General features: G+C 55.7%; 1 protein-coding gene across 18 annotated transcripts in view; it reads left to right on the forward strand.

Annotated features, from left to right (window-relative positions):
• The first annotated feature begins 227 nt into the window (after nt 1-227).
• ZFP3 (ZFP3 zinc finger protein) overlaps nt 228-21,815 on the forward strand; it is a 90,564-nt gene continuing 68,976 nt past the window's right edge. For 6 of the 18 annotated variants that reach the window (XM_077893080.1, XM_077893082.1, XM_077893090.1 and 3 more), the window contains exons 1-3: nt 228-370; nt 8,522-10,281; nt 12,990-13,082. In XM_077893080.1, coding sequence (XP_077749206.1) covers nt 8,530-10,041 — 1,512 coding nt within the window. In that variant the 5' untranslated portion in view covers nt 228-370; nt 8,522-8,529 and the 3' untranslated portion in view covers nt 10,042-10,281; nt 12,990-13,082. Of the gene's footprint in view, nt 371-8,521; nt 11,204-12,989; nt 13,083-17,574; nt 18,636-18,893; nt 19,871-21,815 lie in introns of those variants that run through there. The other 12 variants (XM_077893084.1, XM_077893085.1, XM_077893089.1 and 9 more) reach the window with 9 other exon arrangements.

Raw genomic sequence — 21,815 nt, forward strand, 5'->3', positions numbered from 1 at the left:
GGCAGAGCGGCCGGCCCAGCGGCGGAAGTGCGTCCCTGGGGCCGTTCTAGGCCGCCTGGAGGACCCGGCTAGTCGGTGATCCGGGGGTTACGCGGGCGCCACCGGGCGCGGGGGTGCGGACGTCCCGGGAGCCGACGCCGCGGGAGGTCGGCGGGGCGGGCACCAGGGGCGGTGGCCGGGCTGGCCCGGAGGCGCAGGCGGGGCGGGCTGGGGGGCGCAGGCGGGCCGCCCACCTGTTCCTCCGCGGAGGCCGCCGCGCGCTGATTGGCCGAGCGCACCGGAAGTGGAAGCAGGGCGGCCGCCGCCCGTGGGACAGAGATCTCGGCGGCGGGGAGCGCGGCGCTGGGAACGCGGGGAGCGAGTGGCGGCGGTGAGACCTCCCCCGGGGCGGCGCGGCGGGGCGGGGCGGGGCGGGGCTCCGGGGCTGCTGCGGCCCGCGGGCCGGGCGGTCGCGCCGAGCCCCGCTGTGACCTTGGACTGGCTGCCCCCCCACCCCCGCCTCCATTTCCCCACCTGCTCAGGGAGGCGGGCCCCGCAGGGTCCCCCGGGACCGCAAGCCCCGAGTGGGCGGCGGGGACGCCAGGGCGGGCAGTGGCGCCCCAGCTCGGCACCCCGGGCTCCTGGGGAGGGGGCGGGGGGGTGTCACGGACTGTAGCCGGCTCTGAGCGCGGAGGGAATGGAGCCGTCGTGGCGGCGGGACCGCGGTGGGGACGGGGGGGCACTGGAAACGACAGGTCCTCGGGATCGGGAGGAGGGAGCTCCGGTCTGCAGACGGTGAGGGGCATCTGCGGTGTCCGGGCATCGTGCTGGGCTCCTCGGACCCGAACACGGATGCATGTGCAGTGATTCCTCACTGGCCCCCCAGGCTTGTTATGTAGAGGGATTCACCTAGGTGGTGTGTAAGAGTGCCCGGACTGTGGCAGCCCCCCCCCCCCCCCCCCAGCAGCAAGGTGAAGGGAGCTCCATCCTTGCGCCAGGGGCCGAAGAAGGCTGCGTGGGAACAGGCTGGCCAGACACGGACCATACACTGCAGTGGCTGCTCCTAGGTGAGGGACCTCAGGGGCACACACAGGAGAGGACTCTGTGCCTGAAGTGCTAGCAGTGGGCGGGAGTATCCCAGCAAGTGGGTATAAACTGTTCCCAAAGGGGAGGGTGCTGCAGTACCCTCCCTGGGGACCGCGGGGAGCCCAGGAAAGGGCCTGACCAGGGGGGCATCCTGAGCCACCTGCACGAGTTTGTATTCTGTAGGCCTTGGGAACCTGTGATCGGGAAGCCACATGGCACAAGTCAGGGCAGTACAGTTGAAAGGAGCATGAGAGGGACGCCTGAGTGGCTCATTGGTTGAGCGTCTACCTTTGGCTCAGGGCATGACCCTGGGGTTCTGGGATCAAATCCTGCATCGGGCTCCCCACAGGGAGCCTGCTTCTCCCTCTATGTCTCTGCCTCTCTGTCTGTGTCTCTCATGAATAAATAAAAAATTTAAAAAAATAAAAAAGAAGAGGAGCATGAGAGTGCCTGCTTCCTGCACGTGTGAGTGCAGATGATGGGTAGGAGGGGATCCTGGTACCAGATACTGAATATTTGGTGGGACCTGGCCTTTCAGACATTACTGGGAAGTCTGTCAGCTTTAAGATGCTTTTGTCTGCAAGTAACATGATGCAACTCAGCCTGGCTTTGTGCATGTGTGCAAGCTCTCATGATTGGAAGTCAGGTGGTGAAGTGCTGTCAGGACAAACGTGGTGGCTCCACTGTGCCTCGGTTTTTAGCTCTCTCTGCCTCATCCAAGCTGGGGGAGGAATGGCAGCAGCAGCAGTTCCAGGCAACGACATCTCCAAGTCTTTTCTTGTGCTGCTCTCAGGATGGTTGGCTTTATTCCCAGAGGCTCCCAGCAAACCTGCTTAGAATATCATTGACCCACATGAAGGCATATCCATTCCCGAGGCAGTCCCTGCTGTTGTGAACAGTTGCTTGCGAGGGATTTGGTCGCTCTGGGTCCTGGAACACTTAGAGGAGGTCTCATCTCCTGCAGAGCGTGCAAGGCCACTTCCCACTTCTTTGGTCAGATGCACCACAAAATAATTGGAGAAGCTTTGTATCCTCGTATCTACTTGTCAGTCAACTTCCAAAGTGTTTCATCATAAATCTGAGTAGTTGCAAAGGATGTTTTGCATGTATTATAAGCTTTGGCATTTCGACATTAAACTTCATGCGGCGTTCTGGGATCCCTGCCCAAGCTTTCGTGTGCTCGCCACATTCTCTGCCCTCTCTGTAACCCGTCTAGTCTCGTAGTGCCCCACACTTCCCTCCCTGCCCCAACTCCATCTGCGTCCGTCCTGCTCACCCATCTCAAGTGTGTCTCCACTGGCATCCTCAGGTCACTCCCTCATTCTTCCACCACCTGTGTCCCCGGATTCCCAGCTGCTCTGGGGCTGGAGAGAGTCCGGAAAGCATGCCGACGGGCTCCTCCTCCTCACAGTGACCCTCTGGGGCATGCCTGTCTCACAGGGAGGTTGTGAGGGCTTCACAAGGTAGTGCCCAGCACGCAGTAAGCGCTCCTCCACACCCCACGTCAGAATGCCAGTGTGCTCTCTCTTTCTTCTCTTCTTCCTTTTCCATGTGCCCCATGGAAGCCAGAAGGTTCCTTCTGTTCCCTTTCTCTTTACCCCGGTGCTTCCTGGCCTCTGAGGCCTTGCTTCCCTCGTCCTCTGCCCTGAGCGCTGGGGCATGGCGTGTGGAGTAGTGCAAAAACAGCAACTATAACATCTGTGGGCATGGGGCCTGCGGTTGCCTTTCCCTCCACCATCGGGCCTGCCTAACTGTGGCCTCGTGGCCCCATGGCCTGCAGCTTTCCCTTCCAGGCTCCTTCACCTGGTTCTCGTCCTTCTTTACGGGAGGGAGAGCTGCCTCCCACGCAGGCCCTCCGTTGTTTTACTACCGTGTATCATTCTGGGCTGGAAAAACCTCTGGCGTGTGGCCTCAGCGAGACTCTGTTGAGGAAGGAAGTGATTCTTGGGCCTTTTGTCCCTCCAGTTCCAGCCTTCACATTCAACAGTATTGTTAGATCTAACCAGACTGTCAGCTAATGGATTAATAGTTCTTTGCTACAGATCACATCAGGGTTTTTGGCAGATAAGCTCAAAGGATTGGGTGAGGTTGCTGTCTCAAGAGACTGCTGTAAACTCTGATTTAGACACTTGAGGGCAAGCTCAGGTCCAGTCACGGCAACTACAGTCTGAGAAGCGTAAGGGAAGTGTGGTTTTTAACTCCGAGAAGATGATCTGGTCTGTTGTATTATATGTACTCTGAGTTCAGGGGAGGGTGTGCCCTCCAGAGGGAGGGCAGGAGCCTGTACCTACAATCCTGCTGCCTCACACGCGTGTGGTCCCAGCAGGCCAGCCCTTGGGTCGAGCTGAGCGCCCTGGACTGAATGTGGGGCGGTGGTGCCAGTGGCTTCCCAACCTGCCGGGGCATTATGACCACCCAGGGCACTTGTTCAGGACACAGCGCCCTGGGCCCCACACCCAGGGATTCTGGGAGGCCTGAGGTGGGACCTGGGATTTAGCAGTTTCAGTACATTTCCCAGTGGATTCTTGGGCATCCAGCCTCGTTCTGGGCTAAGAATTCTTAAAATTTAACAATCATTTCATTAAAAAACAAAAAACAAAACAAAACAAAAAACCGTCTTTCTGCTCTGATTGCAAGCCTATGATACATCACGTTCTCAGGGTTTATGTGGCTTCCCATGTAGATTTTCATCTGGGCAGTGTGGTCCTTTCAGTTTTAGTTCTTGTTAATGAATTGGTGGGCATCTGGTGTATGCATCAGCACTTTGTGGGTGGGTTGCTCTCGGGGGTGCATTGAAAAAAACATCTGGGTTTGCAAAGCTGAAGACCCTGTTGTGAACTGTGGTGACCCCAGAGTGGTCTGCATGTTACCTCCAGACTGAGGACCAGGAGGGGTCACCCTCCCACTCAGGTGGGCACTTCTGTCTTCTCACTCTCTCCAGAAACAGCCAATTCCAGGTTTAGGGGAGTGAAGTGAGAAACAAAGACAGGAAACAATGGATGGAAATTTGAATTCAGGCTGTGAGTAGGGGAGTGTTTCCCCGGGAGCATGAGGTCTGATGAGTAGCTGCACCTCTGGGAAAATCTACCCAGTGGATTTTGGCTTTGATTCACTTGTGAGGAGGTGCCAGGAAGGAATAAAGCAGTATCATTCAACAGGTGACATTATTATTGTGTCACTGGCAGAATGCCTGGCAGAAGAGCGGTTGGAGGGGGTCACATTCAGTTGGGGAGACTTTCTGGATTTGAATTTTGAACTAGGTCTCGAAGTTGGGGGTGGACATATGCTGACTTCTGGGTAGTGTGTCCTCTCGTACTGTGGGCAGGTGATTTTCTACGTGGTGGGGACAGATGTGGGTTATGTGAATTATGACTTTGTGAGGCACTGGATAATGGAAGGCAGTGACTATGGGAGAGACGGGGAGGAGGGAGCCGGAGGGGGTGGGGAGTAGACACGGAATGAATAGTACCAGCTGTGGATCTGGATCTGGATCGGGGCTGAGTATCAGGAGACCTTTTTTTGTAGGATGGCACTTCCCGGCTCCTGTGGCACCAGGAGTGAAGAACAGAGGGAAAGCCCCTGCAGTGGATCCTTGTGTGTAGCTACATACTCGCCTGTCATTTGCAAAAGAATCAACAAAAAGGAGAAATCCAGCTTCTGGGTACCTGCCCTGAGTCTGTGGGAAAGCCAGGGCACCTGCTGGGTGGGGTGGGGAGTTGAAGATTACAGGTCATTTTCGGGGGAGCACCAGAGCTTCCAGGATGTCGGGGTTCCTCTAGGAGATCAGGTTCCTTCCAGGTGTCGAGAGGGAGACTGGTGAGGCTGGTGGTGCTGCTGACCACCGTCCTCTGGTTGGCTGGAGGTTGGCAGAGGTCACCCCAAATCACTGCTTTCCCCTTCCCTCCAAACCTGGTTCTCCACTCACCCCATTCCCCCTTGTAGGATCATGTTCAGGCTTTGACCTTTCATCCAGATTCTGAGAGAAGTAGCGAATTTGTTCATCAGTCTGCCGCCACCTGGCTGTGCTTCCTGGGCCATGGAGCCTGTTCTCACAGGTCACCCGCGGCCACCTGATTGTCCCGGTAGACATTTTCCAGGTGGCCCTTCGTAATTCTGTCTGCCACGGCCCTGGTGACGCCTGGGATGGGGTACCTGGTTCTTTCCTTCTTCCCTGACCATCCCTTCTCTCATTGGTGGGCTTCTCTTCCTCCACCCCCCTCCTTTGTACTAGGATCCAGACAGGAAACTGCTCACTCAAAATGGGATGATTGAGGAAGGTCTGTTTGCAGAGGAGTTAATTGTAGATGACCTGGGTGTGGGCGAGGTGTTGAGGAACCCGGGGCTGATGACACTGGAGGGGTCGCCAGCTCGGGCCTGAAGAGACGGAAGAGGTAGGAGAGGCTGCTGGGCCCCAGGCCCTGAGACAATCAAGGGGTAGGACAGACTCCCCGAGCAGAGTAATGACCTTTGGTGCAGGGATGCCACCAGCCTAGGGTGGCCTCACCCTACTTCTGGTCTCCCGCTGCTGGGGCTCACCACCACTGGAGTGCAGCTGGAAGCCCGAGGGTCCAGTGCTGTCTGCCGCGGTTAGCGTTCTGGGGCCCAGAGTGGGGTGGAGAAAGGTGGGAAGACCTGGAGGAAATGGAGGAAGATAAGAGAAGGGCTCATCCACGTTAACTTTGGCTTCCTATGTGTCTGTCCTTGGCCTCCGGCACTTGTCACGCAGAGCCCTGACCAGTGTAAGTTTCAGACCATTAGGCTGGTTCCCTGATACTCTGTGTGGGTATCTCGAAACTTCTCTCATGTGACACAGAGTTCATGGGTCCTCTTCTCTCAGCTAGCTGCACCAGCATCCCTAGCCCCTGGCACTGCTGGCCCCTGATAGCCTGTCTTATCTCCAGGGAGATCGGGGTAGCGTCGTGACCCCTCCTCTGTCTTCCTTACCTTGTATCCCATGCGGTCACCTCCAGCCCCGTCTCACAGAATCTGACCTCCGAACTCTTTCTCCAGCTGTCTTCTCTGCATCCCCTCTGCTGTTGGCGCCCTGGTTAGAGCTCATGCCCCTTGCCCTGTGCTTGCCTTGCTGACCTCCTGGGTCCTGGCCTGCCGCTTACTGGGTAGTTCCACGAAGTGGCCATTAGTGCACCTGTGCCTGACCGTGGGCTGTGTCACTCCTTGGCTTCAAAACCATTCCACGACTCTGCATTGTCTTGGGGATAAATAGGCCCATGGCTGCCCATTCCCGCTTGAGAATCACCTTCGACAGTAATCCCTTTACTGGCAGAAGGGCAGAGGATTGTACTCCTCAGATTGGCTGTGGACTCCCTGGACAGAGGCCAGGCTCATTGTCCTAGTGCTGGGACCTCACTTCTGTGACAGGGATCACTGCACCCCTGGGCCAGGGTACCAGTTAGGAATCGGTTTGGCTTCATAAAAACAAGACAAAAAACTGCAACAGCTTAAGCAAGGCAAAAGCATATTTCTCTCACATTAAAAAAAAAAAGGCCAGGGCAGCCTGGGTGGCTCAGCGGTTTAGTGCCACCTTCAGCCCAGGGCCTGATCCTGGAGACCCAGGATCAAGTCCCACGTCAGGCTCCCTGCATGGAGCCTGCTCCTCCCTCTGCCTGTGTCTCTGCTTGTCTCTCTCACTCTCTCATAAATAAATAAAAATCTTAAAAAAAAAAAAAAAAGTCCAGAGGTGCCTGGGTGGTTCAGTTGATGAAGTATCTGACTTCGGCTCAGGCCCGTGACCTGGGGTCCTGGGATTGAGTCCCGCATTGAGCTCCCTGCAGGGAGCCTGCTTCTCCCTCTGCTTATGTCTCTGCTTTTCTCTCTCTGTGTCTCTCATGAATAAATAAATATAAATTCTTTAAAAAAAGGGGTGTGTGTCCAGAGGCAGGCATTCCAGGATCAGGATGGCAGCTCTGTGGAGTCATCAGGGTCCTTCCTGCTCTGGCCCCATCGTAGGGTCTGGAGTGTCCTGTGTGCTCACGGTCCAAGGTGGCACCCTGCCCATCACCTGTCGCCCAGGGCACAGTGTGGAAAAGAGTGAAGCAAGGCATCTCCTCGCCCCTGAGGAGACTTCCCAGAAGTCCCACGCTCTTTCATCTGCACTTTACCATCTCATGTGGCCAAAGCCAGCCACAGAGAAAGCTGAGGAATGTATTTCTCTAGCTAGGCTCCTTGTTACACTAAATAAATTCATTATTCTGTTGCTAATGAAGTGTCGAAGAAAGGACATCGGTGACAACTAAAAGACTTTTTGCCACAGCCTTTCAGAATTTTAGAAAAAGTGTAGGCTTTGGGATCCAAAAAGGATGAAGAAAATTCTGTAGAGATCGTTTATAAAACCAGTCTGTAAAAAATAAGTCCTGTTGCCACATAATAAGAATAACAGGTTAGAAAACGTAAGAAAAGTCACCAAGAGGAAAGGCGTACAGAGACATGACAGGCGTGAAAACACCAGGATACGTTTGGACGTTTCACAAGGTGATGCTGGGACTGACTTGGAGAAAGGTGAGCGCAGACCGGAAGTACTGAGACAGAGCAAGAGCTAGCCCCACACGGGACGTTTCAAGGGGTTGGTCCTGGGGAAGGAGGAGGCAGGTCAGCGGCACTGAAGGGAGCCTGGAAAGTGACCAGTCTTGGGGCTTCTCACGGGGCGGGGGCCCTTCCATCTGTGGGGGGTAGAGCGGACCCGGGGCACCCTGAGGCCGGCACTGTGTCACCCACACAGAGGGGAGCTCAGAGGCCTGACATGTGGTTCTGCTTGGGCTCCACTGTGGGGACCTTTGGATGGTCGGTCCTGTGGATACGGCGCCCTGGCCCATAGCCTGGTGAGCGTCCCGGGGCTGTGCGCAGTAGGGGTTCCTCGCTCCACCCTGGGTACTGCTCTGCTTGTCGTGTTGCCTCTTTTCCGGGCCTGTCCTGGCCGTGCACACCCTGTTCATGCTTTCTACCACCCCAGGCCCTCTGCCAGCTCATCACCCATATTCTGCAACTTTCACCAGTGTCTCTCCCCATCCGTATCCCATCTCCCTCCTTAAGTCTCTTCCTCTGGGGATGCCTAGGGGGCTTAGTGGTTGAGCATCTGCTTTCAGCTCAGGTCGTGATCCTGGGGTCCTGGGGTCGAGTCCCACATCAGGCTCCCCAAAGGGAGCCTGCTTCTCCCTCTGCCTGTGTCTATGCCACTCTGTGTATCTCCCATGAATAAATAAATAAAATCTTTAAAAAAAAGTCTCTTCCTCCGATGATCCTGTCACCCGTCGGGGTCTGCCTTTTGTCTGGCGTGCCCGCCATCACCCCAGGTCCCTTCTTTGGCAGCATCCTGTCATCTCCCCAGACCCCGGGACTGCTTGGGCAGGTGACTGATGGGCACCTGCCCTCCAGAGTGCCCTAGCTCTATCCTGGTCATGTGCCATGTAGCCACTTCACACGCTGCCCTCTGTCATTTCAGATTGTAACATGGGGACCGAGAGCACGGAGGTAATCCCCAAGGAAGAAGTTTCTGAGGAACCCGAGCCACGTGCGACAGGATTGGAGACACTTCCCTGGGTGGTTTGCCAGGGCCAGGAGTTCAGAGTGGCCTGCGCAGAAGACACGGTGGACAGGCACTCGAGAAGGTCCACTGACAGGAGCACGGGGCAGTTGTCCCCTCGGGGTAGGGGCCTTGCACCAGGGCCCATTGTCTTTCAGAGGCCACCCCCAGGCAAGAAGTACGGGGAGCTTGGGGAGCAGGAGCGCACCTGTAGCCTCGGGGCACCCCTGCTCACGCCTCAGGCCAACCCCCCAGCTGAGGCCGTCCCTGCCTTCGCCACCTCCCACCACAACCCCATGGAGAATGTGGAGTCTCCCTGTACGCAGAGAGCTCCTGTGGGTGAGAAGCCTCACAGGTGCAAAGAGTGCGGCAAGGCCTTCAACCAGAACTCGCATCTGATTCAGCACCTGAGGGTTCACAGTGGAGAGAAGCCCTTCGAGTGCAAAGAGTGTGGAAAGACGTTTGGGACCAACTCCAGCCTGCGACGGCACCTGAGGATTCATGCCGGGGAGAAGCCCTTTGCCTGTAGCGAGTGTGGCAAGGCCTTCATCCAGAGCTCACACCTCATCCACCATCACAGGATCCACACGGGGGAGAGGCCATACAAGTGCGAGGAGTGCGGCAAGGCCTTCAGCCAGAACTCAGCGCTTATCCTGCACCAGAGGATCCACACGGGCGAGAAGCCCTATGAGTGCAACGAGTGTGGAAAGACCTTCCGGGTGAGCTCGCAGCTCATCCAGCACCAGCGCATCCACACCGAGGAGAGGTACCACGAGTGCACCGAGTGTGGCAAAGCCTTCAAGCACAGCTCGGGCCTCATCAGGCACCAGAAGATCCACACCGGGGAGAAGCCCTATCTGTGTAACGAGTGCGGGAAGGGCTTCGGGCAGAGCTCCGAGCTCATCCGGCACCAGAGGATTCACACCGGTGACAAACCCTACGAGTGCAATGAGTGTGGCAAGACTTTCGGCCAGAATTCTGAGATCATTAGGCACATTCGCATTCACACTGGCGAGAAACCCTACGTGTGTAAGGAGTGTGGGAAGGCCTTCCGGGGCAACTCGGAGCTCCTGAGGCACGAGCGGATCCATACCGGGGAGAAACCCTACGAGTGCTTCGAGTGCGGAAAGGCGTTTAGGCGGACCTCACACCTCACCGTCCACCAGAGGATCCACACCGGAGAGAAGCCCCACCAGTGCAGCGAATGTGCGAGAACCTTCTGGGACAGCTCAGAGCTGCTGCTCCACCAGAAGATCCATGTTGGGGAGAAGCCTTACGAATGTACTGACTGTGAGAAGACATTCGGCCAGCATTCCCAGCTGCTCCTCCACCAGCGAATCCACACGGGCGAGAAGCCGTACGAGTGTCAGCAGTGCCAGAAGACGTTCAGCCGCAGCTCCCACCTGCTCCGACACCAGAGTGTCCACTGTGCAGAGTGATGGCAGCCAGCGAGGGGCTCCGTGCAGACTTGCCGCGCCCATAGCTTGCACATCCTATGCGTGGACAGACCCCCTTCTCCCTGTGTGTAATGCAGCGGCTGGAAAGGATGGATGCTTTTAGGAGTCGGTGAAGTTTCGGTACCGGGTTAAATCGTAAAAGCTGTTTCAGGCCTTAATATTCCCTCTGTACCCCTTGGCGCTCCCTGCCTGCTGCCCCCCCGGGTGGATCCCGTCGCTCGGGTCAGTAGCCACCTTGTAGCCCAGATCGTCACTTTCCAGGAAACGTGCAGGCACATGATCCCAACGCCACCCAAGGGTGACACAGCAGATGCGTGAACGTGTGCCCCTGCGGTGTTAGGTTGAGGTGGAGACGACGCCCCCTGTTCCCTAACTGTGTGGCCCTGGGATCCATCGATGGGCTCCTCCTAGCTTCACAGTCCTGCAGACGTGCTCCTGGGTTTCCTTAGATGATGGTGGTGTTGCTGAAGAGCGGGAAGTCCCGGGGATACCCCGTCCTGCCAGACTGCCTCGTTCTCCTGCAGAGGGTGCAGGATGGAGGAGACAGACAGGCCCTGGCCGGGACTCTGTGGGGCCTCAGAGCCCCGAGGGGCTGGCGGGTGAGGGGAGCGGGGGAGCCGTGATGCTGCTCTCTCCGGGGCCCCCGTGCTGGGCTGGCTTGCCCATGGGCTCAGGCTGCGCCACCCAGAGCCTCCACCTGGCTTGCCCGCAGCCCAGGGGTCCTCGTCGTCTCTACCATGTGTTCTGTGTTCTCCCACAAGCTGCTGCTTCTCCGAGGAAACATCCTGGGGTCTCCATGTGCCCACGTGTCTGAGGTGCCAAGTGGCGGCTGGCACCTGGGGGCCCCTGCCTGCTCTTACCATGAAGGGAAGGGTTTTGGACTCCATGAGCTGCGGGGTTGAGGCAACCCCGTGGGCCTGGACTGCCAGGCGCACCTGGAGCACTCTGCTCTCAGTCCCTTTCTGACCAGTCACCAGTGCCTCGCGTTCCCTGTGTGCTAGGTGCCGGCATGCGGCCATGCAGTCTCCGTGTCAGGTTTCACAGCCTTGCCGAGGAGCAGAAGCTGCTTAAGGGGGGTACTGTTTATGTACCATAAAGTCCACCTGTTTGACGTGCCCAGCTGATTGATTTTTGACTGACAGAGGTGTGCCACTAGGGTGGTGGTGGTGACCGCATGGGCGAGGTGGGGCAGTGGGGTGACCATGTGGGTGAGGCGGGGAGGTAGGGGTGACCGGGTGGGTGGGGCTCCTGTTGGTGCACATACAGCTGGTAGGGCCTGCAGCCTGCCCCAGCCCTGTGCTGGGTCCCAACAGGCAGATTCGCTGCTGCCCCACCTGTACCCTGCACACAGCTTTTATTTTTACTATGTGGATTTGACTATGATAGATTCATATAACGGCCTCTGAAATGTAACCTCTCATGGCCAAACCCGTTCAGCGGGTTTATTCTGAAGCCCGCTGTGCTCACCCGGGTTCAGAGCCTGGGCCTGAGCGGAGTGCCGTCGTGTGGACACCTGGCGGTAGGCCTCATCTTTCCATCTGTGCTCTGGTCTGGCACTCAGGCCCCTGGTGGGGTGATTCTCAACCCCCTGTTCCCCCATGCCCATACGGTGATGACACGTGCAGGGCGTGCTTTTGCTTGTTGCTGACCTTGAAGCTCACCTGCCCGACTGTGCCTCTGCAACACAAAACTTGGGTGTCACCCGTCCCTCTGACTTCCAGTCCCATGTTCACATGCGTGATATCCACATGCACCCTTGGTGCTCTGGTGGACGACAGACAGTCTCTCTACTGGACACACAGTTCACACCCCCTGCGACCACGTCCCCTGCCCCTCCCCCGCCTTGCACCCACTCTTCTCAAGGGGACTTGGAGCTTTCCTTCCGTGACCCCCCTCCATCTCTGGCTGTCAGAATCTGCCTGTCACTGTGAGCACTAGTCACATGTTTGTGCAAGCAGAATTCCATCGAGGAAAAGAATTATGGATTCCCGTAGGTCTAGAGCTACAAAAACCAGACCTCACACTCTCAAGGGCCTCCCTCAAGACTCTGAGAAAGCCCTCGGGAACTTTGACAGCTCTGTCTGTGCATGTTTTCCTCATCCCAGTTTTCCTGGTGCACTAACACGTCCGGTTTTGTTTTGCTTTTTCCGACCCCCTTATTGCTGAAATTTCAGGGCTAGTGTTTACTGTCATTACTCCTCAGATTCATCATGTGCTTCCCCAAGGCAGGTTCCTAAGCTTGTTAGGTGAGGGATCCCCGAGACTCAGGAAGGCTCTGCCTAGAAAAATATGCACGTGACCTTGGGGAACTCATAGGCCACCTGAACCCTGTCCTCAGAACCACTCCCCCCCTTACCCCACCCCTGTGGTCCTCTCCCTCACTTCTCAAAGCAAACTTTGACCTTGGAAAGACACTAACCTGGTAAGCAGCAATAACCACTCCCTTGTGGCGTGCCTCGACATTTGGGGTGAATCTCTGTGGGAGCCATCTGCCTGGGCATGCACCCAAGCGCCTCCGGGAAGGAGGAGCCCCAGGAGAGCCCGGGGATCCACAGAGCCCTGCCACTTGCTGAGCACTGTGACGTGTTAGCACCTGTGCACGGACCCTGGGGGCCCCAAGGGGGCCCAGGACGGAGGGAGCAGGTCTGAGCCCCAGAAGGCTGGTGGGAACTGAGCATCTGATGGTGGGCGGCGCCCCCAAAGGCTCCCAGAGCTCTGAGAGAGGAAGAGGGCTGGGGGCAGTAACCCATGGGCAGGTGAAGCCTCTCCATGAGCCCCAGACCTGGCTTAGGCCCTCCCCACTCCCTCCCACATCCTCGTCTCCAGCCCCAGGATTGCTCAGAGGACTCTGCAGCCACTCCAGCCTCCCCTGTGTCAGCAGCGGCGCGGCTGGAACACTCATGTGTCCTTGTTTGTAAATCGCTTTGCAGGCAGCGTGGACCCAACTCCTATGGCGTCTGGCACCCGCCATGTCTCCAGATAGCCACCTGCTTGCGGCCACTGCCTTGCCTCCGGACCACAAGGTAGGAGCCCCACCACGCAAGGCCCTAGCCCGTGGTGTGGGGGTCCTGGACCTGTGGGGAAGAAGGGGTCGGGGGGCTGGCCACAGCCAGCCAGAGGCTCAGGAGTCTGCCTTCCACACCCAGGATAGGCTGCTTTCCGCCACTCCACAGGCATTCCCAGCTGCCATCCTGGCCGGTTCAGACAGCTGCTGAATACTTTGCTGTCAAATTCTAACTTAGTTATGGTGGGAATGGATGGACTCAGGTGGGGAAGGCGACGCCCTCTGAGGCTGCGGGGTAGGAGGGCTGGCCTGGTGACTTGACCGTTTGAGGCCTTTTGCACAGAAGGAGGTTGGTTATGCCTCAGAGTGGGGAGAGTCTGGGACAGCTCCTGGGCAGATCCCCCACAAATCACCAAGTAGGGAGCAGAGCACTGCTACACCCTTGACCTGCTGGCTTTAAACTGTGGGGCAAGGGTGCAGAGGAAGGGGCTTTGGGCCGAGTGGAACTATAATCCACATCCCAGTCCACTGACTCCCACGTTGGGGAGCCTCGGGGGAAGGGGAGGCAGTGCGTGTGACCTTGGAGGTCTTCAGCGGGGCCCAGAGACTCTGCATCATAGAGATGTTCATGCCGGGCAGCAACCCTCCCAATGTGATGATTCCACCTTGGGGTGGGACTCCCACGTTGAGGCTCCACAGACACCTGGCGCCAGAGGGGCCTCACCCCCTCCAGCATCACAGCATCCACCATGCGCAAGGCACTCTCATTGTGACCTAAAGCCTTCCTCTGTCCTCCTCATCGGGGTCAAGAGACCGCAGACACCCTTTGTGGCACCTGCTTGTGTCTCGCTCCCCGGGGATGGGGCTGACCTTGTAGAAGGGCGTCTACCCCAGGGTCAGCCGCTCAGAGCTTAGCAGACAAATGGTTTCCATGAGCAAGAGGCCATGAGTGATGAACTGGACACTCAGTGAACCGAAAGCTGCCTTTGGCTTTTCTCTGCCGATCCTTGATCACCTCCAAAGGGTGACGGTGGTGTGAAAGTTGTGTGTTACCTGTGGCATCCCCTTGTGTGACACGGGGATGGGGAAAAGTTGGAAGCTGTGAACCAAAGGTCTCTGTGCAGTGGCAGCCGTGTACTCAGGTGCGGGCTGCTGTGGGGCACCTGAGGCACCTGCCACTTCAGCACCAGGAGAGAGATGGTCTCTCTCAGAGACCATCTTGTTACCACCTAAGAGTCTCTTGTTACCACCTTTGCTTCTTTATCTCTTTTCTTCCTTCTTTTACACATTATTCTGCTCTTGGACACGTCTGTCCTCCATGCGAGCTGGTCTCAGACACATCTGCTGGGACTCCATGTTCTTGTTGCGACGGCTTTGTCTCATCATGGGCTGGTGCTCTCCTCGGATGGATTTGTCCATCTGCTCAGGAGAATCCTCTAAATAAGCTCTGAAATGGGGGCTGCTGCTGCTGTTTTTTTAATTTATGATAGTCACACACACACACACACACACAGAGGCAGAGACACAGGCAGAGGGAGAAGCAGGCTCCATGCACCGGTAGCCCAACGTGGGATTTGATCCCGGGTCTCCAGGATCACGCCCTGGGCCAAAGGCAGGCGTCAAACCACTGTGCCACCCAGGGATCCCTTTTTTTTTTTTTAATTTAAAGATTTTATTTATTTATTTGAGGGGGATGTGCAGAGGGAGAGGGAGAAGCAGACTCCCTGCTGAGCAGAGAACCTGATGTGGGACTTGATCCCAGGACCCCAAGATTATCTCGGTCACTCCTTGAGTTTCTGTGTCCTCCTCGGTAAAGTGCTTTGTATGTGGTAGGCGCCCAATAGGTGCACCCAATAGGTGCAGCTTCTTTTTCTTCTTCACCCATTTTACATTTCTTCTGATTCACCCCGACTTAGGGATGCTTTCTCGCAAGCTCCAGAGCCGTCATAGAATACAGATTGCGTCTTAGCCTCTGCGCTGATCGTTACGGGTTGTGTTTTATCTTAAATCTCTTGCCTACGTTATTACTATTATTATTCCGTCTATTACTATTATTATTATTCCGTATATGTTAGTGCTGCTAAGGAGCCAGTGTAAGCGGATGTGGGGTCTAATTACTGTTCCCAGGCTGTTTCTTTGTCAAGTCTAACTAGCCGGTTTACAATGAGGTTGCGGAATGTGATGTGTTCGGGGATCTATCACAGAAAGTTCTTCCCTCGGATTCTATTCTGCACAATCTCCCGAAAATCCAATACTTTCCTCTACTTATAAATTTTAGTTGTTTCTTTCTTCTTTAAAAAAATATTTTATTTATTTATTCATGAGAGACATAGAGAGAGGCAGAGACACAGGCAGAGGGAGAAGCAGGCTCCCTGCAGGGAGCGCAATGTGAGACTCGATCCCTGAACCTAGGATTATGACCTGGGCCAAAGGCAGATGCTCAACCACTGGGCCACCCAGGCGTCCTTAGTCCTCATTTCTAAAATGAAATTCCATGTCGCAGCCAATTATGCTGCCCATGTACATATTACTGGATTCAGCCAATGTGGTTTTGATCAGCACGTTGATGTATTTTTCTTCATGTGTTTTCTACCTGTTGTTTTCACCGGATTCAGAAAACCATCAGTACCGATTGCTTCAAGTATTTTTCCACTTTCCTCTTTTTTCCCCCAAGACTGTAATCACACATATATTTGGTTGATTGAAGTGGTCTCACAGCTCACTGATGCTCCTGTCATCCCTTTTTTTTCCTAAGTATTTTTATCTGTTTCACTTTGGTAGGTTCTATCCTCATTTTTCATCTCAGACATTGTAATTTTAATTCTAGAATTCAGTTTACATTTTTTTTTTTAAGATTTTACTTATTTATTTGAGAGAGAAATTGAGAGAGCACACAAGCAGGGGGAGGGGCAGAGGGAGAAGCAGACCCCCCACTGAGCAGGGAGCCCGACGATGTGGGACTTGACCCCAGGACCCTGAGGTCATGATCTGAGCCAAGGGCAGATGATCTGAGCCAAGGGCAGATGCTTCACCGATTGAGCCCCCCTGGCACCCCTCATAAAGTCCTTACACAGACTGTCCCCCTCACCTTTCCTGGCCTTCCCGCACGCTGCACATTCTGCGTGGAGACCTTCCTTCTTCTGTCCTCCCTGCCCCCTCTTCTTTGCTGACCCCCCATATCCTGAGGCCCAAGCCTGGGCTGCACCTCCAGTTCCCTGTGCCCCCACAGCAGCGTCCTGCCAGGATACGCACCCCAGCACGTAACCTCGTGTCCCTTGCTCCTCCACCTCCACCTCCACCTCCACGTGGAATTTGATGGAGGGAAACATGAACATACTGATGCATCCAGATGCACGAGGCGAAGGAGGTGTATCATTCATACACCTGATCTTGCAGGTGGGGATTTGCAGCTTCTTTACGAATTGATGACTTAAAACAAATAGTGTTCATTCACTTCCCATGCCTAACATTTCTTTATCTCTTTACTCTGCTTCTCTGATGCCTTGTTTTCTTAGCTTGCAGTCCCTGGGAAACAGCCCTTGAGATGGAGCGTGTGTGGGAGTCCATTTGGGGGTGCCCTGGGGAACACTGCCCGGGAGAGCAAAGATACCATGGGCCTGGCTGGGAGCAGCTACAGCAGGAGCCTGCATCTGTCCTGGGGACATGGGGGGCACCGAAGCAAGGGGGCCAGGCCTATGAACACACCACCCCTTCCCCCTGGCCTCTCCGTGGGGATTTGGTCAGGGGGCTCCAGGCAGCCTTGGGGACCTGTGAGGTGCACCCAGCAACCCCGGTGCTAAGGACTTCTTTCTCTCTCTGCTTCCACATGGACAGGATACCAAGAACCTGGCACATAGAGGTGTTTACAAAACATTTTTTCCTGCTCTGCTTAACCTGTTCCATGGGTGGGTTTTTAAATTCTGGGATATTCAGTCACATTGAAGATGCTACTGCCTTTTGACACTGTCCTAATCAGTGACATAGGCGGATATCAAGTCCTTACCTGCTCCCGCCATGGATGAGGCATGTTACTGGGAGGTCACCCCCACCCCCATGTGCAGGTACGATTTAGCCCCTTTGCACAGAGGAGAAAGCTGAGACTCAGGTTGAATGACTTCTCAAGGTTGCTCTGTATCCCCCCCAAAACTCATCTGCCTTCATCCTAACTCCTGGTCCCTCAGAACGTGACTGTATTTGGAGAGCGGGTCTTTAAAGAGGCACTTAGATTAAAATGAGGTTATCGGGGGCACCTGGCTGGCTCAAGGGTCGTGAGAGCCTGTTGGGCGTGGAGAAAGGCCTCGGGGTGCCTGGAGGTCTCAGTGGGTGAAGTGTCTGCCCTCAGCTCAGGTCATGGTCTCAGGGTCCTGGGGTTGAGTCCCGCTTTGGCTCCCTGCTCAGCGGGAAGTCTGCTTCTCCCTCTGCCCCTCCCCCGGCTCATGCTTGCTCAAATAAATACATAGTTTTTAAAAGAAAAAAAAAACGAAGCAGCACAGCAACCGCTGTCCCTCCAGCACTGTCCACAGACGAAATCTAAGCCCTGTGCTTGCTGGTAAAGGAGAAATGGTGCGGATCCAGTAACAGAAGCAGGACAGAGAAGGACAGAGGAGGAGGAGGAGTGGAAATGCACTAATGACCTCCCAGTGCCCCAGGGTGCCTGGACCTGTGCCCCCAGGTGACAAAGTTTCTAAGCTGAGGCCTCAGAGGCCCCAAGAGACAACCAGACTTTCCACGAGGCTCCGGCATGAGCATGGACAGGAGGTAAGTAGAGCCACGGGCATCCACGCACACACCCCGCGACCAAGCCCAGGCTGCAGGAAGACAGACTGGGAAACTGGGAAGTGCTGGTCCCCTCACAGAGGACCAAGAGGTTTGCACTTCCTCCTGAAGGCCGAGGGGAGCCCGTGAAGGGGTTAACACAGAATGGTGTAAGCACAGTGAGGTGCTTAGAAGACCGTCTGGATCATTTTCTGAAGGATGGGCGGTGGGTCAGGGCTGCGAGTAGGGTTTTGGGGCAGGTGACCCCAGCAGTGATGTGCCCTGGAGTGGGTGACAGCCCCAGTGGGCTTCGGGCAGTGGGCACAGATGGATCGAGTCCGAACGTTAAAGAGGCAAAACTGGGCGGAACCGGTGCTGTCCTCAAAAGAGGGGGCGAGGGGACAGGCGTCAGGGTGACATCCATGCTTCTTGCTTGGGCAACCGTCTGATTTGTGCAGTTGGAGGTGAGGACAGGGCGAAGGGGACATCACCTTACACATGTGTGAGGCACCTGTGGGGCCTCCGGGAGCAGCGTCCGGGGAGCCAGTGATGGGTCAGCAGGTCAGGAGCCCAGGAGGAGCGTCTGGAACGCAAGGCACAGATGCCAGAATCACGAGCATGCCACTGGTACCTAAGGCAGAAGAGCGTCACCATGGGTTACGGTTCGGAGCCCTGGGCATGTGCTGTGGGAGTAGAACCGGATCAGAATCCCGGCGTCCTCATCTCCCTTGGCCATCCTTCCCTGAGGCGTCCCACAGAAGGGGCTACCGTGGGGATGAAGCCCCCTGCTGGATGGAAATCTGCATACCATCACAGGGTAAGCTTCCCAAGAAACACCACGGGGCCAGGGGCCTCTGTCTGTTTGTTTGGCTTTGGAACCATACCCTGGATGTAGCAGGTGCTCAATAAGAAATGATAGAATAAGCCAATAGGTTACCTGTTGACCTTCTTTCCCTAAATCACCCCTGAAGTTCTCTTCTCCCTTGACTTCCACAATGTGTGATGGTCTGGCCATGGGTACTTTTTTTACCCATTTCTCCTTGTATTTCTTCTTTTTTTGGGAATGTTACGGAAGCTCAGCCCCTTGTCCATCTTTCTGGGACATCTCAGTGACTCCGTCACCTCTGGCTCCCGTGATCACCTTCATCTGGGCAGAATCCTGAATCTGGAACTCCAGCTCCTCACCCACACTTTAGTCTGTAATCACAGTACATGTCTAGTCCCATGTCCTGCTGGATCATGAAGCAGATGGATGAAGATGAACTCATCATCTCACAGCTATTTTCCTTTCTTACCGTCCATTTCTGACCAGTTTTCATGGAACACATACTGAATTGCGATCCTACGGCATTCAGGCACCGTTCTAGACTGTGGGAATACCCTGGTGCACGAGACAAAGTCCCTGCCCTCGTGGGGGCTTGTGTTCTAGAGGTTTCTAGGCCAGACCCACAGGAGCATATGCCACCTAAAATGTGGTACACACACCATATACATCAGTCACACCCAGGAGCTTAGTAGAAATGCCAGTTCTCAAGCAGCATCCCAGGCACACTGAGTCAAGGCTGTGCGTTAGGGGCCCAGCATTCGGTGCCTACCCAGCCCTGCAGCAATGCCCTCATCATCTCAGACCCCCCTCTATTCATACCTGGGAAACCTGAAGATTTCTCCTGTGGCCCTCTCCATCCCCATCTTCATCTGGAACCTTTGAACCTCTCATATGCATTGTTGGAAAATCTAATCAATCTGTTTTCTGGCTCCATGCTGTTGGATGGAGGACTTTTCTCAAATCCTGCCTTCACCGACAACAATGATAAAAAACTCACTGTGGAGGTTTAAGTCATCTGTTCAAGGAAATAACAGCTTCTCTGGACCTGAGAGCTGTGTCATGTACCCTAGGGCTGCTGTAACAAGGTACATGGATTGGGCGGCTTCCAAGAGAAATTCACTCTCGCAGTTTTGGAGGTGGCTTCCCTCTGTGGGCTCTGGTGGCAGCGGGCAGTCCTCATATCCCTTGCTTTGTAAACACGTGACCACAAGCTTGACCTCCCTGTCCACATGGCTTCTCCCTGCTTTTGTCTCTTTACATGGCCCCATTCTTACAGGGACACCAGTCGTACTGAATCGGCGACCCATTCTACTCCAGGATTTCCTCCCCTTAACTAATTATATCTACAATGATCCTACTTCCTAGAGGGTCACATTCTGAGCTACTGGGGTTAGGACTTCAATATACGGAAGGAACACAGTTTGGGAGCGGGGCACAATTCAATGTGTACCAATAGCCCCAGTGTACAGTTCACCTAAGAGCAAACCTGTGCTCCAGCGTCTCCCCTAACTTCCCTGTGTGCCAGGCCTCGCCCCATGCTGTCCCTTTGCCCCTGACTCTTCTGCTCCCTATGTCCCTCCAGCTCTCGACCATCTATTTTTAAAAATATTTAATTTATTTATTCACGAGAAACACACAGAGAGGCAGAAACACAGGCAGAGGGAGAAGCAGGCCCCCGTGTGAGGAGCCCGATGCAGGAGTCCATCCCAGGACCCGGGGATCACGACCTGAGCCAAAGGCAGATGTTCAACCCCTGAGACACCCAGGCACCTGCTGTCCACCACCTACACTGAGAACCAAGGACTCACATGCCTGCCAGAGGCCAGGCACTTCATCAGAACAAGTGACGGAAGCTAGATGGTACACGACAAAGGGATACTTTGCTTCCATGCCAGGCAGACAGTGGAGATTGGTGGGAACTGGGGATCTGGGAATTCGATGCGGAGTCTGAAAGCAGAGCTCCTCTAATTCCTGCTACGTGCATCTGTAGACATGTGGGCTCGGTGAGGATACGTCTGAGCCTCCAAGACACAGTTACATCTACACCTTGTGTGGGTAGATGTGAAAGCCATTTCCACATTTTAAAATGCTGGCCACGGATTCAAATAAAAATGAACTGTGTGAGCAATGGGGGGAAACACGTCTGCAGCCCTACCCAGCCCAGGGGCCATCATTTCTTCAGCCTGTGACACTCCCCATGGTTCCAGGCCTCCCTAGAGTGTTGGCACCTTCTAACCATTTCAATCCTGTTAAAGTCACATTGATGTTTATGTGCTGGGTGATGCCAAAGATAGAACCATGTCTAGAGGGACCCAGAGATGCACCCACTGAGGAAACGCGTGAAACAAGTTAGTGTGAGTGAGCACTAGCCCCGCAAGCTAGACAAGAGAGCTCGGAGGCAACTCTGGAAGGCTTCTCAGAGGAAAGGGCTTTGGAAGCTACTCCTAAAAGGATGTGCAGACATTTACTAGGACGCTACTGGCCTAGGCCTTACCCCCTCCTCTGAACTCCAAGGGCAGGAATATCAGGAATATCTCAATCAAGTGTGAGAACACGTGTGTCCCCCCGCCCCCCACATCGCGGCCCTCGGTAACCCCCGAACCCAGGAACCAAGTGTTTTTTTTTTTTCCAAGTGTTTTTGCAAAGGCTCCAGGCACAGAGCAGGGCAGAGAGAGGAGTGGTCTGCACCGGTGTGTGTGGGGGGGTAGGGGCTGGAGGTAGGCAGCTCGCGGGCCCCTAGGAGGGAACTGGAACCCACAGGGGTGGGGGGGAGCGACAGCTGAGGGTCGTGGCGGTGCGCGCGGGGAGCCGTGGGTGGGGGCCTCCCCACCTTCCTCGGGACCCTAGCCTCTCCCTATTGGCCGGCCCCTGAGAGTCTTCCCTGCACCCTGCTTCCCGGCGTGGGGCGGGCGCCGAACCCCTGGCTCTACGCACCCAGCGGTCTCCCCTCCGCCGCGGCCCCGCCCCCCGCCACCGTGTCCGCTCTGCGCAGACTCGGCCGGACCCGCTGCGGGAGGCGGGGGCCTCCACTGCGCAGACTATGGTGATCCCGCCTCGCCGCTTCGCGCCCGCTCGCGGGTCCCCTCTGCGCAGACTCGGCCAACTCCAGCTGTGGGTCCCCTCTGCGCAGGCTCGGGCCAGGTCCGCTTTTGGAGGGGGGGTGGGGTCTCT

Source organism: Canis aureus, chromosome 3 (assembly GCF_053574225.1).
Source record: "Canis aureus isolate CA01 chromosome 3, VMU_Caureus_v.1.0, whole genome shotgun sequence".
Taxonomy (NCBI): domain Eukaryota; kingdom Metazoa; phylum Chordata; class Mammalia; order Carnivora; family Canidae; genus Canis; species Canis aureus.